Raw genomic sequence first — 12575 nt, forward strand, 5'->3', positions numbered from 1 at the left:
GAGCTAGAAGCATCAATGATGAGAATCATTGATCTGCTGCCTCCTGCATGCCCCCTACTGGGAATTGAGCCCACACCCTGGCATGTGCCTTGATGGAGAATAGAACGGTGGCCTCCTGGTTCATAGTGTTAACATAAAAGCGTTCAAACCTGTAAAGAGGGTTTTTTGTTGTTGTTTTTTTAAAAATATATTTTATTGATTCTTTTTTTTACAGAGAGGAAGAGAGAGAGACAGAGAGCTAGAAACATCGATGAGAGAGAAACATCGATCAGCTGCCTCCTGCACATCTCCCACTGGTGATGTGCCCACAACCCAGGCACATGCCCTTGACCGGAATCGAACCTGGGACCCTTCAGTCCGCAGGCCGACGCTCCATCCACTGAGCCACACCGGTTTCGGCTGTAAAGGGTTTTTGTGAGTTTATTTGAGCCAAACTGTTGGCAATTGCGGGGCCGCAGAATCTCAATGTTTTGGGATAATGCTCCAGAGAATGGCGGTTTTTCACCCTGTTTTATACATTACAATCAGAGGAGGCACCGAAAGTGGGTTACATGAAATCCCTTGGTGATAGAGTAGGGAGGTGGGAGAAAGCAAAGTGGGGGGGAAACTCTGGGATTGGATAAAAGTAAAATGATAGGCCCTGGTGGGTACAGGATAATTTACAGTCAACAGTTAACATGATAATAACAATGAGGGGATTTGTGGTCTCTGTCCTGGCTCCCGGGCACATTTGGTTTTGCCCTGAGGGGTCCGGAAAAAGGGAAGTTACAAGTTACCCTGACATTTCACAGGCATGTTATCTTAGGTACAAAAAAACAATAGGCTCAGTTATGATCAAGATTGACCTTTGTCAGGGAAGATAGCAGCCTAGGAGGTGACTACACACGATAAACTGCTTCTAGTTAAAGTTTTAATTTCAGACCATCCTTGTGGTGACTTTAGGTGTTTGAGTTTGCAAAACTGCCAGGCAGGCCTTCCCTGAGCTAGTCAGATTAGCACGTGGCTAACAATAGGTTGACACTCAACCACTGAGCCACACGAGCCAGGTCAGTTATTTGGATTTTAGATAAACAGCGCATCACTTCAAGTCACAGGTAACTGGGCGTCCTGTGTTTTATCTGGTGGCCCTACCTGGGCTTTAGGGGGTCTGCCACCCTGACCTTGACATTTAAATAAGATAATCTAACTCTTAGAATGCCTTTCTTCACTCACATTTCCTGGGCTTCTGATCCCTGCTGAGCCCTGGAGACAAAGTAGAGCCACTCAGTGGGTGTGCATTCCAGGTGAGATGGAGATAAAAAGCAGTAAAGCAGGCCAGCGGGTGGGGAGGGCTCTCAGAGGAGGTAAGAAAAGAGGCCAGCAGCCTGGGCAGAGGAACTGTATGTGCAAAGGCCCTGAGGTAGGAACATCAGAAGAGTAGCAAGGAGGCCAGTGTGGCTGGAGCAGAGGGAGCCAGGGGGAGGAGAGAGAATTGGGGAAGCAGGGCCACCCCGAAGCTCCCTAGCCAGATGTTGGACTAGGGCCTTGACTCTGAGTGTGATGGTGCCCATGGGAGGGTTTTGAGCTGGAATGTGGTTCTGGCTGCAGGGTGAGAAGCAGGAGGGGCATCAGACCACCTGGGAGGGCCATCACAGCCCACCAAGAGGGGGTGGGTGTGGTGCTGGAGAGGAGGGTCAGACTTTGGGGATGTTTGGAAGGTAGGCCATGTGGTGAATCAAGTCAGGACTGTGAGATAAAGGGTCACATCTGCCTGCAGGACCTTTGGCCGGTTGGTCTTGGCTGAGATGAAAGATGGTGGGGGAGGGGAGGGTGGGAGAGCAAATTTGGGGGTCAGAGTGGAAATCAAGAGTTTGTTTTGGATCGCTAAATTTGTGAGACCTTTTTAACACCTGAGGGAGGTGCCAGGCCACAGGTTGGCTGTGAGTCTGGAGATCAGAGGGTACCAATAAGTTGGGCTGGTTGAGGTCCCCACACACAGAGAGCCTGGGGCAGGGCCAGGCTGCCAGGTGTGTGTGTGTGTGTGTGTGTGTGAGAGAGAGAGAGAGAGAGAGAGAGAGAAGGAAAGAGAGACTATCTTGTCCTGTCCCCAAGCCTGCGGTCAAGTTTTGCAAACACCACTGGCCTTTTCCCAGCTGTGCGCGTGGGGCATTCGGAAGGGGCCTTTGCTTGGGGCAAAGCACTTATGCCAAGGAGTTTGGGGTTTGGGGGTGCAGTGCGGCGGGTAGGACCGAGGGCCACGTGGACAGATGTGGGGCTCGCGGGCATTGATATGGGAGCCAGTGTGGACCAGGACAGACTAGTTGGGCCTGGTTTTGTCTGGGCACCTGCCAGACAGCCTGTCCCCTGCTGCCGCGGGACCTGCCCCACAGGGACCCGGCTCCCTCTGGGAGGCCAGCACGCTCAGGGAGCCAGACCCCTGGACACAGGAAGTCACCAGTTACATGGATGCCAAGTGTGAGTGGCACACCCCTCTGGAAGCGGCCCCGTGGCCTTCACTGGGGTTTATGCGAGAGGCTGTGATGGCCGAGCAGAGTGAGAAATGAAAGCGCCGCATAAGCTGGTCGGATGACCTGGGACTTCGAGCCCTGAAGGTATTTCCTGGAGGAGGGACCGTTACGGGGAGAAGCTGAAAGAGACAGATGACAGGAAAATTAAATGTAGGGTTTAATGGAGAAATAATCATTTTCTATGAAAGATAATGACTTCTCTGGAGGCAGGTATCAAGATTTATTGGCCCAAGAGGTTCCTGGGGAGCATAGCCAGGCGAGCACGCTGAGGCCGAGACGGGAGTAATCCTGAGAGTGAAGGGTCAATACATCTGGACGCCGCGCCCTCTGCCCATGTATCACAGGGGCCGGGATTAAACCGTCTCCCACTTCAGGGAATACAGTCCTCCAGCCAGTCAAGTTACAGCCGCCTCCCCAGACCCCACTGTCCTTGGAGGGGGGCCAGGGTTCTCACAAGTCCCCTCGAGCAGCCTCCCTTCAAGGGCACAGACCACAGCCGAGAGATGACTGCAGGGCTGCCGGCCGCACAGGGAGGTCACCACAGGAGGCCCTGGTTCCAGCGGTGAGCACAGCCGTGGCCATGACAGCGCCCACCCCACGGCCACCAGACGGGAGACTGGGACTGGAGGCAGACCTGCAGGGCTTCCATGTGGGAGATTTATTGCTGAGCCAAGTGCGTGTGTGTAAATACATAATTCCTCTCACACGGCCTCATAAATCCAAAAGGGTCAGCCATACATAGAAAAAAAATAAAAAATTACAAACTAATTTGTTCAGAAAACTAGAAGGGAATCAATACAAAAACTGTAGCTCAAAATTTGGTTTGAAATTGTGTGCGTAGAGAATGAACACATTTCCCCCTGGATCCAAACGTCTCCTTTGTGGTGGCTCCAAGGTGGGCCTGGGACAGCCGGTGTCATGTCAACATGAATTGTCTCAGCTGGTGCCTTCGTTTGTAGGATGGCACAGGACCAAGGTCAGCCTGGGCCTGAGCAGCCACCCCAGGGGCCTGGGGAAGGGCCCTGCAGTGTTCTCAGAGGTCTCGGGGCCCCTCACCAGATCTGCAGGTGGGGGGCACAGGCAGCACCTCGGGTTTTGCCAGGGCAGCTATGGATGGATGGATGGATGATGGATGGGTGATAGATAACACATAGATGACTGATAGGTGGATAAATGACAGATAATAGATGATAAATGATGGATGGTACAGATGAATTTGGTGAATTCCCTGGAGCACTAGCTTAGAGGGAATACTAGCCAGCGTTCTGGCTGTACTGGGGAAGAGGGGGCTCAGGCCCCCTGTGGCCCAGATGCAAGATTCTGGGACAGGCAGACAGGACCTAAGTGTCTGCTGTCATCTGAATTGGCGCGAGGGTCCCGTGGCTTCCTCGGGACAGGGGCTGTGGCGAGAGCACTGCTCTGGGTGAGGGGCGGGTGGCAGGGTCTCTTGTGTGGTGGCTCCTATGGGGAGGGGTCGCTGCTGCGGTGGCCTGTCCTGCAGGTCCGTGAAGGCAGCGGCTCTGGGGCTGTTCCTGTGTCCACTGCTGAGACCCGTCCCCGAGGCCTCCGCCGGCAGGTCTCGATCCTCCTCCCAGTGCATTTCCTCTGACTCCCTTCCCCACGGAACCCTCTGTGTGGTAGACAGCACGGGTTTCCTACGCAGAACCGCCGACACCTTTGACAAGGGTCCAGGTCCACAGGGGGCCATGGAGAGCACACTTGGTAATGGACACCACCAGGAAATGGGCTCTCGTTCCTTCCAGGAGGAGTCTGGGAACATTTAGGGAAGCCTTGACCCCTGCTCCCCCCAGGGGTTGTCGGGTCGCAGTGAAGGGATCTTCGACCCTCGAGTGGCCAGGTCCTCTAATCTGCAACGCACACAGGAGATGCGCATGCCAGTCACCCAGCCACAAGTGACTGACCGGACGAGGTGCAGGCCCTGGCAGGAGCGGGGCCCCTGCAGGTGTCAGGCAGCCCTGCCCCCCTGTCAGCAGCGTCGGCAGCCCCGCAGCCACAGGAGCCCTTGGCCTCAGAAGTCTCACTGGCACAAACTCGCCACTGATTTCCTCCTGACAGGGCTGGAGGCCTCCGCCCCTTGCTTCCCCCAAAGCCGCTCTTCTCTTGACCTTCGCTGATGGCGCAGTCCTGGCCCGAGGCCATCTCAGCCAGGCGATGCGTTTGTGCCCAGGACCTGCTCCCCCAGCTCCTGAGGATGGTTCTCCCCCAAGTCCAGGACTTTTCTCGGCTGGCCTGACGCCCCACAGCCTTCTGGCTCCCGTCTCTCCATCTCTGTGGTCTGGGCCGTCTTTGAGAGCCAATGGAAGTGCTGGGCCTGGCGCCCAAAAGCGCACACGAGCCACGTTCCAGCTGGTGTCAAGCAGCCAACGTCCAGTCTTAGGCCCACGTCCGATGACCATCCACATGCCAGCCTCTGCCAGGGAAGTCCAGGCTTCCCGAGGCCTCTAGCACACCCACACACACATGCAAGCACAGGCACACATGATCACACACAATCACACAATGATTCACGGATGTCTCCGTAGGCCACCTACTCTTTCCTGAGGCCTGTCTTTCCAGGACTGCCCGGTGGCTGCCCTGTGAGGCCTGGGACACGGCCGGCACCTGCCAGCTCTCCTGTCCCCAGGCTGCTCAGTGGGGCCAGCTCCGAGAGCACAGCCAGCGTGTCGCACAGGATCCTTCTGCTGAGCTGGGTGGAAACCAGATCCACCACCTCTGCCCTGTCCCCACCGGGGCCCACACAGGGGCCCCTGTCCAAAGCAGGAACTGGGTCCCCCTGCCAGGGGCCAGCCAGCCCTGTGTGGCCAGCCGTCAACAGTGCTGGCAGGCCCTCTCCAGTCACACAGGCCTCTCCAGACAGTGTTGGGGGCTGCACGGACTGCCCTGGGGGCCCGGCCGGGGCATTGCCCGCCCCCCCACACCAGGGGGACCTGAGCCAGTCGACAGGTTCAGACCACTGGCCCCCCAAAACCTTGTTCCTCCCAATAGAATATGATTCACCCAATTGGTCCCCAAGGCTCCTGCCCTGTGCACCTGCCGCCAGGCAGAGGCTGGCCTCCTGGGGCCCCAGGGACAGTGCCTCGGACAAGGAGGGCAACTCCCAGGTGTTGGTGGAGGCGTCTTCGGGCGGGGAAGGGAAGTCCTCGGAGGGGGGGCTGGGGGTGGCCCTGCTGCCTGCTGGGAGGGCGGGAGGCGGAGGAGCATCCCTGTGTGTGGAGGACGGGAGGTCGGCACTGCCGTAGGACAGCACCTCGTCCACCGGGGACAGGATCTCAGGCAGGACACCGCCATCCAGAGAGAGGCTGGCTTCCTCTGGGGCAGCAGGGACTCCACTGCCCGCATGCCCAGGTGCCCGGCTCTCAGCCCTCAGGGCTGCCAGCACCCTGGGTGTTGCAGGAGGTGCCCGTGGGGGATTCCTGTCAGCCTCCTGGGGCCGCTCTGGGCAGTCGGTGGAGGCCTGCAGAGGCCCCGTCTCTCCTCCTCGGTTGAAACTGGCCCCTTCGGACTCCGAGGACCCCGAGGGAAAGGGAAGGGACAGGGCTGAGTTGCTGCAGGAATGGGCACTGGGGAGGAATGCAGTGCAGGCAGCCTCAGGGCATGGCCAGCTGGCCTTTCCTGCATCTACTTCACTGGTCAGATGCCCGCCAGTTCCAGAAGCTTTCTGGCCCCCACCAGGGCCTGGGGAGAGAAGTGCCATGCTGGGTGCCCCTCCATCTTCCAGGTCAGAGGAGCCTCCAGCAGGGGAGGGCCACCCTGCAGCTGGCTGGGCACCCATGCCAGGCTCCAGCGGGCTCTCCTCATCCCAGATCTCGCTGGATGCCTCTGACAGCTCGGATCCTGACCCGGGCGAGGGGACGTTGGGGAGAGGCCATGGCTGGCCCGCCTGCAGGAGGCCTGGCCCTGACGCAGTCGGGGAGCCCCGCAAGGGACGGGCTCCGCAGGCTGCCTGCCCTCCACCCCCGTGCAGCCCCCTGGAGGCTCCAACAGAGGACGCCCTGGACGAGCCCAGGTCTGCGTCTGGGGTGTCCCTGGCCTCCCAGTCTGACAGGGAGGCAGAACTATCCGAGAGCTGGACCAGAAAGGCGGACACTTTCTGGAACTCCTGGAGGGAGGGACAGGACAGGCCACTCACGGAGGAGGGGGTGTGGGATCCCACTGATGACCCCGAGCAGGTCCCAGGGACAGACGCTGGTGGGGAGTCCAGGGCTGAGGGGGTGAGGAGCTGGGGTGGGGGGCTGCCCTGGCGCTGGGTGGGGGGCCTTGCCTCCTCAGCAGGAGCTACGGAGAGAAGAGAGGGTGGGGATGTCACCCACAGTCTCCACTCTGCCTCCCCTGCCACGCCCCCAGCACCAGGAGCGGCAGCAGCACACACCCACTGGGTGGGAGTCAGTGCCAGTGGGTCAGAACCGGAAAGCCCCGATGGAGGCAGAAGAAGTGTCCGGCGGTGCCTGTGGGTGGGCCCTATGACCCTAGTGGCTAGGTCAGCTTCACCCACCCCACAGGAAGTGAGTCACCGCTGTGTGGACTTTCCTCAGGGGCTCAGAACCGCAGCTGTCGTTAGAGACAGACTGGCTGCCTCTGCCTTGTCTTGCTGTTTGAAAGTGGATGTTCCAACAGGGAGTCCACCTCCTGTCTTTTACCTGCCGATTGGGACTGCGATGGGAGGGGGAGGGGTGGCCCCCAAGCCCGGCGGTGGTGGGAGAGGCTGGCTGTGACTTAGAAGTAGCCTTGGGTGACCCTAAGTGGGAACTCGGTGGTCCTGGTGCAAAGGCGGGGGACCCGGGGGGGGATCACCTGGACAGGTGGTCAGCTGGGTGGCTTCCTGCCAGGAGTGGGGGTCGTGGGGGTCCTCCTGCCAACAGGTCTCTGTTCTGCAAACACATGGTAGGTAAGTCTCCCAGCACCCCCCCAGCCTCCTCGGGCGCAGGGTCTCTGCAGGGGGCCTTCAGCCACCCCAACGGGAGGCGGGGAGGTTGCCCCCAGAGCACAAGGCTCCCTGTCTTCAGGTGGTTCTGGCCTCAGTCCCCACTGCATCAGGGAGCTGGGGGGGACGTGGCTCAGAGGCACGTGCTCCCTGGAGGGGCCCCTCCTGCTGCCCCCACCACTGGCTCTGGGGCTGATTCACTGGGTGGTATCCTTGTTTCAGACTCGGGCGGGCATGGGGTGGGCTGGGGGTGCCCAGCCGCCAGGCCAGTGAGCGGGGCACCAGGGGTGAGTGAGGATCCCCCAGCGAGAGCCCCGGGAGCAATGGCTTAACCACCTCCACGCCTCAGGTCCCCCCCTGCCCGAGGGTCCCCTGGGCCCAGGTAGCCCCGCAGGCCCCACACCTCTGCTCCTCTGACCACTGGCCTTCCACTTCGGGGGCCTCCCTGCCAGGGCTGCTGGCAGAGTCCAGCTCCAGCTCTGCCCCCACTCGGCTTGCGCTGCCTTCAACCGCCTGCTGGAAACCCGTTGGAGAAACGCCACGTTCAGGACGTGGCACCTCCACCCGCACTGGTCCCGTCCCTCAGCTGTGGGGAGAGCACCTGTGCTCTGGTGGCCACGGGAAGGAACAAGGGCCACCCGCCCACCCAGGTCCCTAGAGACCCCACGCACCAGGCACCCCCTCCCAGTGGGCTCCAATGGCCCCCGACAGACGGGCCACCCAGGCAAAGACTGTCCTGTCGACTCCTTCACCGGACGAATGAGGTTATCCCCCCAAAAGCCACATGGCCGGGTCGACAAAGCAAGGCCAGGCCCCCATCACTCACACTGGCTTCCCGGGGGCTGCAGGGGCCCCCTTGGTCCCAGGAGCTACGTGCATGGCTTTCCGTCAGAGCCCAGGTCTCCACTGTGGACGAGGGGCTGGGGTTGGGCTGGGGGTCTCCTGTGAGGCAAAGAGACCGTCAGTGCTGACTGCAGGAGCACAGGACAGAAGACACAGTGTCCAGGGACTCTGAGGCCACATGAAAAACATCTTAAAATGCAAAATAGCTGCAGCACTTGCTTATTTGGGCTGCAGCGAGGACATAGCACACGTGGCTGCCTGCTCCTGAAAGTGTGGCTGTGTGGGAGCTGCCGATATGAGTCCCAGAAAAGGTTTGAGAAGAAGGCGGGGCAGGGGCAGGCCTTGGCCATGCCCAGGTCAGCAGAGCGGGGACAGTGGGGGCACGGGGGCCCACAGGAGGGACTCACATCTGTCCATCACCACCTTCCTAACCTTCCTTCCACCCTGGCCTGGCGACTGTGGGTCACCAAGGCACAGAGGTCCTGGGCCACCAGCCTTAGAGACGGGAGCCATTTGGCTGAAGCCCAGTTCTTGGAGCCGCTGCCAGCGCGATTATTACCCTGTGGTCACGGCCCCTGGTGAAGGCCGAGGCATCGTGGGTCACACAGAAGAACCCAGGGCTACCGTGACTGATGGGCGACACCCTGGCACAGTGTCTTGAGCAGAGACCAGCGGGCACTGGCCAGAGTGACTACTGCTATCCCTCTCCCCCCGCCCCTGCCCCGCAGTTACCTTGGCCCGTTTGGTTGCCGCTCTCCACCAGCCCTTCCTGGGTGTCCACCCAGCCATCGGCCATGGATGTCTCCTCTCCCCAGGCTGGCCTTAGGGGCCACAGGTGGACGTCCGAAGCTGAAGTTTCTCTGGGGGGTGTCCTATCCTGCTTAGGGACAGGGCTGCAAAGCAGTGCGGAGGGTGTGACTGCCTGCCCAGGCCCCGCCCTCCGTGGTGCCCAGCCTGGCCACAACTCTCCACATGCGGAACTCGCAGCACATCCGGGGGCAGCTGTGATTGGTGGCCAAGTGGCCAGTGCACAGGCAAGGGAAGACAGGCCCTGGCCCCTCCCCACCCAGCACCCCCATGCACAGAGCATTGCCCCCAATGGGGCCACTGCTGAGGGGTGACAGGGCACGGGGCACAGTGCTGGGCGTGGTGGGGGGAGATGTCCATCTGTCCCCTGGCCCAGAGCCGTGCTCTATCAAGAACCCTGTGTGTGATAGGGGAGGCTAGGGGACTGTCTAGGGCGGGGGGATAAAATGGATACATATGTAATACCCTTTGTAATACTTTAAGCAATAAAAAAAAAAAAAAAAAAGAACCCTGTGTGGAGACTGACTGCTGGCAAGGGGTGCGGCTCTGTGTGCATGAGCTGGGCCCACTGAGCTCTGGGAGGCACCATGGGTTGGAGGCCTGGATGCCACACAGGCTGCCATGCCCTTGGCACACTGATGCCAGCACAAAGTGGTCCCCATTGAAGCCGCAAGGAGGTGGCTGTTGTCCTGACTCCTGGTTTAAGGGCAGTGCCTGCAGGCAGGCCAGCTCCAGACATTCTGCCATTCTCTGCGGGCAGCTTGGGGTTACTTACGCTCTCTGTCTTCCAGGCACCTGTTACAGCTGCTCCTCCTCCAGGTCCCCCTGAGCATCTCCCAGGATCACACTCACATCGGGGTGTGGACAGGGCTGGGGTCCGTGGGCCATCCTCTGCCCACCCAGCCCTACAAGCAAGCCCATGGCCCATGAGGGCAGTCAGCCCAGGGATTTCCAGGACCCAGGACTGGAGTGTGATGGTGACGTGAGTTAGGTCAGTCCTAGTGAGGTTTATTTGGAAAGAGCTCCCGGAGGGAGGAGAGGGCGAGCACAGGGCCAGGGCTGCCCATGACGACTCACGGGGGAACTCCCGGGCTCTCAGGGCTCCTCCAGGGGCCGTGGCTGGAGGGGCTGCAGGGCCGGAGTGGTGTTGGGGAGCACGATGAGCCCTGCGCAGGCCCCGCTGGCTGCTGGCTTGTCTCAGAGCCCCACTCCCAGGGGGCCTTGGCTTCAGGGCCGGAACCCTGGGAGAAACAGCAGAGGGTGAGCCGGCGAGGACACCCCGGTCCATCTCCTCTTTGGAAAGTGTGGACGGAGTGCTCACCTGAGTAGGCACCCGGCTGAAACCGTGCGCCCACCCTCACAGGAGCCTGAGCCCCGGTGCTAATGGTGCAGACACCAGGCCAGAGCACGACTAGCTGGGCCCACACCCTCGTCTGTGTCAGCTGTCCTGGGTGCCCGTCCTACGGGCTGGCCGGGGTCAGGCAGCACACCTGCCTGGTGACCATCCCACCATGCACCTGCTAACCCACACCAGATGCATCATGGAGCCCAGCTCATTCCATCCCCCTGCAGCATTCCCAGCTTACAGAGAACAGCCACCCACCCACCCACCCACCCACGTCCGCAGCCTCCTGCATGAGACAGCAGCCAGGGACAGGCTGCTGGGCCAGGGGTGCCCTGTTGCTCAGGGTTCCCCACGGGCCTGGCCTCTCCAAGGAGCTCCAGACCACGTGCTTCTTCTGGCCTCGGGTCCTCTCCCACGACCACAGGGGTTTGTCTCCTCCTCCAGGGCCTGGCCAGGGCCACCTTGCCCAGGAGACCTCCTTGGGGCCCCGAGTCAGCAGCCACCCCCCTGCCCTCCATCTGTACCCCCCAGAGTTCCTGTCCTCCCCGGATGTTTTTACAAGGGACTTGCTCATCCCACGAAGCCCTGGTGACAAGCATCTCCTGCCCACAACTGAGCCTCCAGCCCCGGGGCGAGCGCCCACCTGCAGCAGCTGGGCCGTGGCCAGGAGCTCCTGCTTCAGACGGGCCACGGCCCTCTGCACCGAGAGGATGTGCCGGTGGTGCCGCAGGAGCAGTGTCCTCTCCTGGCACGAGAGCAGGCGGCTGCTGTCCGGGAACCGGGTTTCCCTCTGAGCAGGCAGAGGAGGAGAAGTCAGCCGTCCCCGACCCGGCACAAAGGCGCACGTGGAAAAGGAACCGCCGACGAACCGACTCGGGCACTGGTGGGGGGCTCCCTTCGCCTCTCCTGACGCCCTGCCCTCTCCTCCCCGTGCACTGGCTCCCCTTGCCAACAGTGGGCTCCAGCAGGAAGCAGGAGGGGAGGGGGGTGCTCGTCTGTGTCACCCAAGGCTGGCGGCACCCCTGTCCTCCCCGTGCAGCTCTTCCTCTAGGTCTGGGCATGGCACCCACCGCTAAATTCGTCCTTTGGTTACATGGTCCCCACGGACCTCCGACCCCGCTGTCTCTGAGAGCACACACCTCAGCAGAGCGGCCTTGCCCAGGCTCGGACCCTGGGAGGTGGCATCCCAGGCCCCAGGGGTCATGACCCCTGCCTCCACACCCCCCTCCCCGGTCTCCACCTGCAGCACAGGACTCCTGGTGTGGGAGCGGCCCCGGGCCCCCCAGCCAGGCTGCCTCTCAGGTGGGAGACTGCAGCCAGCCCTTGGCAAGGCCTGTTGCGTGGGCCCCCTCATTGCCATGTGACACCTGGACCCTCTAAGCCCTCTGCACGGTTCCCGGGTCGAGCCGTGCCTACCGATAGTGTGTCTTGCATTCTTCTGCCCGGGCCTCTTCCTGTCCCCCCCTCCCCCGCCCCCGGAATTGCCTCATACCTGCCCTCCACCTCCCCAGTCCAGACAGGCCATCGAGGGCAGAGATGAGAAGGTGGGCAGCCTGGGGTGTGGCGAGGGCTCGGGAATTCAGGAATTCTCCAGCTGTGGTCACATGACCACTTTGTGTTCACCACCTGCCCACGCCCAGGTCAGGCGGCCTTACCTGCCCCTGCTCAAGGCTGCTAAGGCCCTGCGGCTGCTTCTCGGCCAAGACCAGCGCGGCCTCACTGCCCTGGCTGCCTGGACACCTGGGTGGTGGCAAGAGGGACACCCTCAAGGTTGGCACATGAATGTGAAAACCAGGCACAGCCAGCCCTGATCAGCCAGGTGCACCTCCCCTCCCCCCCCCCCCCCCCGCCTGCCTCCCCCCCATCCTCCCCACAGCAGGGCACAAGCAGGAGGAGCCATGGGTGGGCTGCTGGGGAGCCCGGGGTGGCCCCAGCCAGGCTCACTGTTCCCACACCCCCTCACAACCCCTTTTGTGCCTGAGATGAAGCACCTGGGGCCCCCGCCCAGCCCAGGGCCTGTGGGGAAGGGGTGGGTGTGGCCTAGGACGCCCACAGCCCGGACCCTCGTACACGGAAGTGAGGTTCTCAGCTGGGAAACCTCTTTGGGGACCAATGTGGCAACATTGAGACA

General features: G+C 61.2%; 1 protein-coding gene across 1 annotated transcript in view; it reads right to left on the minus strand.

Moving 5' to 3' along the window:
* Positions 1 to 5055: 5055 nt before the first annotated feature.
* Positions 5056 to 12575, minus strand: part of CCDC187 (coiled-coil domain containing 187) — a 31499-nt gene continuing 23979 nt past the window's right edge. The window contains exons 15-22 of the mRNA XM_059656259.1: positions 12100 to 12184; positions 11538 to 11684; positions 11088 to 11234; positions 10177 to 10340; positions 9025 to 9185; positions 8276 to 8391; positions 7875 to 7965; positions 5056 to 6731 (exon numbers count right to left, since the gene is read on the minus strand). Coding sequence (XP_059512242.1) covers positions 5056 to 6731; positions 7875 to 7965; positions 8276 to 8391; positions 9025 to 9185; positions 10177 to 10340; positions 11088 to 11234; positions 11538 to 11684; positions 12100 to 12184 — 2587 coding nt within the window. The remainder of the gene's footprint in view (positions 6732 to 7874; positions 7966 to 8275; positions 8392 to 9024; positions 9186 to 10176; positions 10341 to 11087; positions 11235 to 11537; positions 11685 to 12099; positions 12185 to 12575) is intronic.

The sequence above is a fragment of the Myotis daubentonii genome, chromosome 11, assembly GCF_963259705.1.
Source record: "Myotis daubentonii chromosome 11, mMyoDau2.1, whole genome shotgun sequence".
Taxonomy (NCBI): Eukaryota; Metazoa; Chordata; class Mammalia; order Chiroptera; family Vespertilionidae; genus Myotis; species Myotis daubentonii.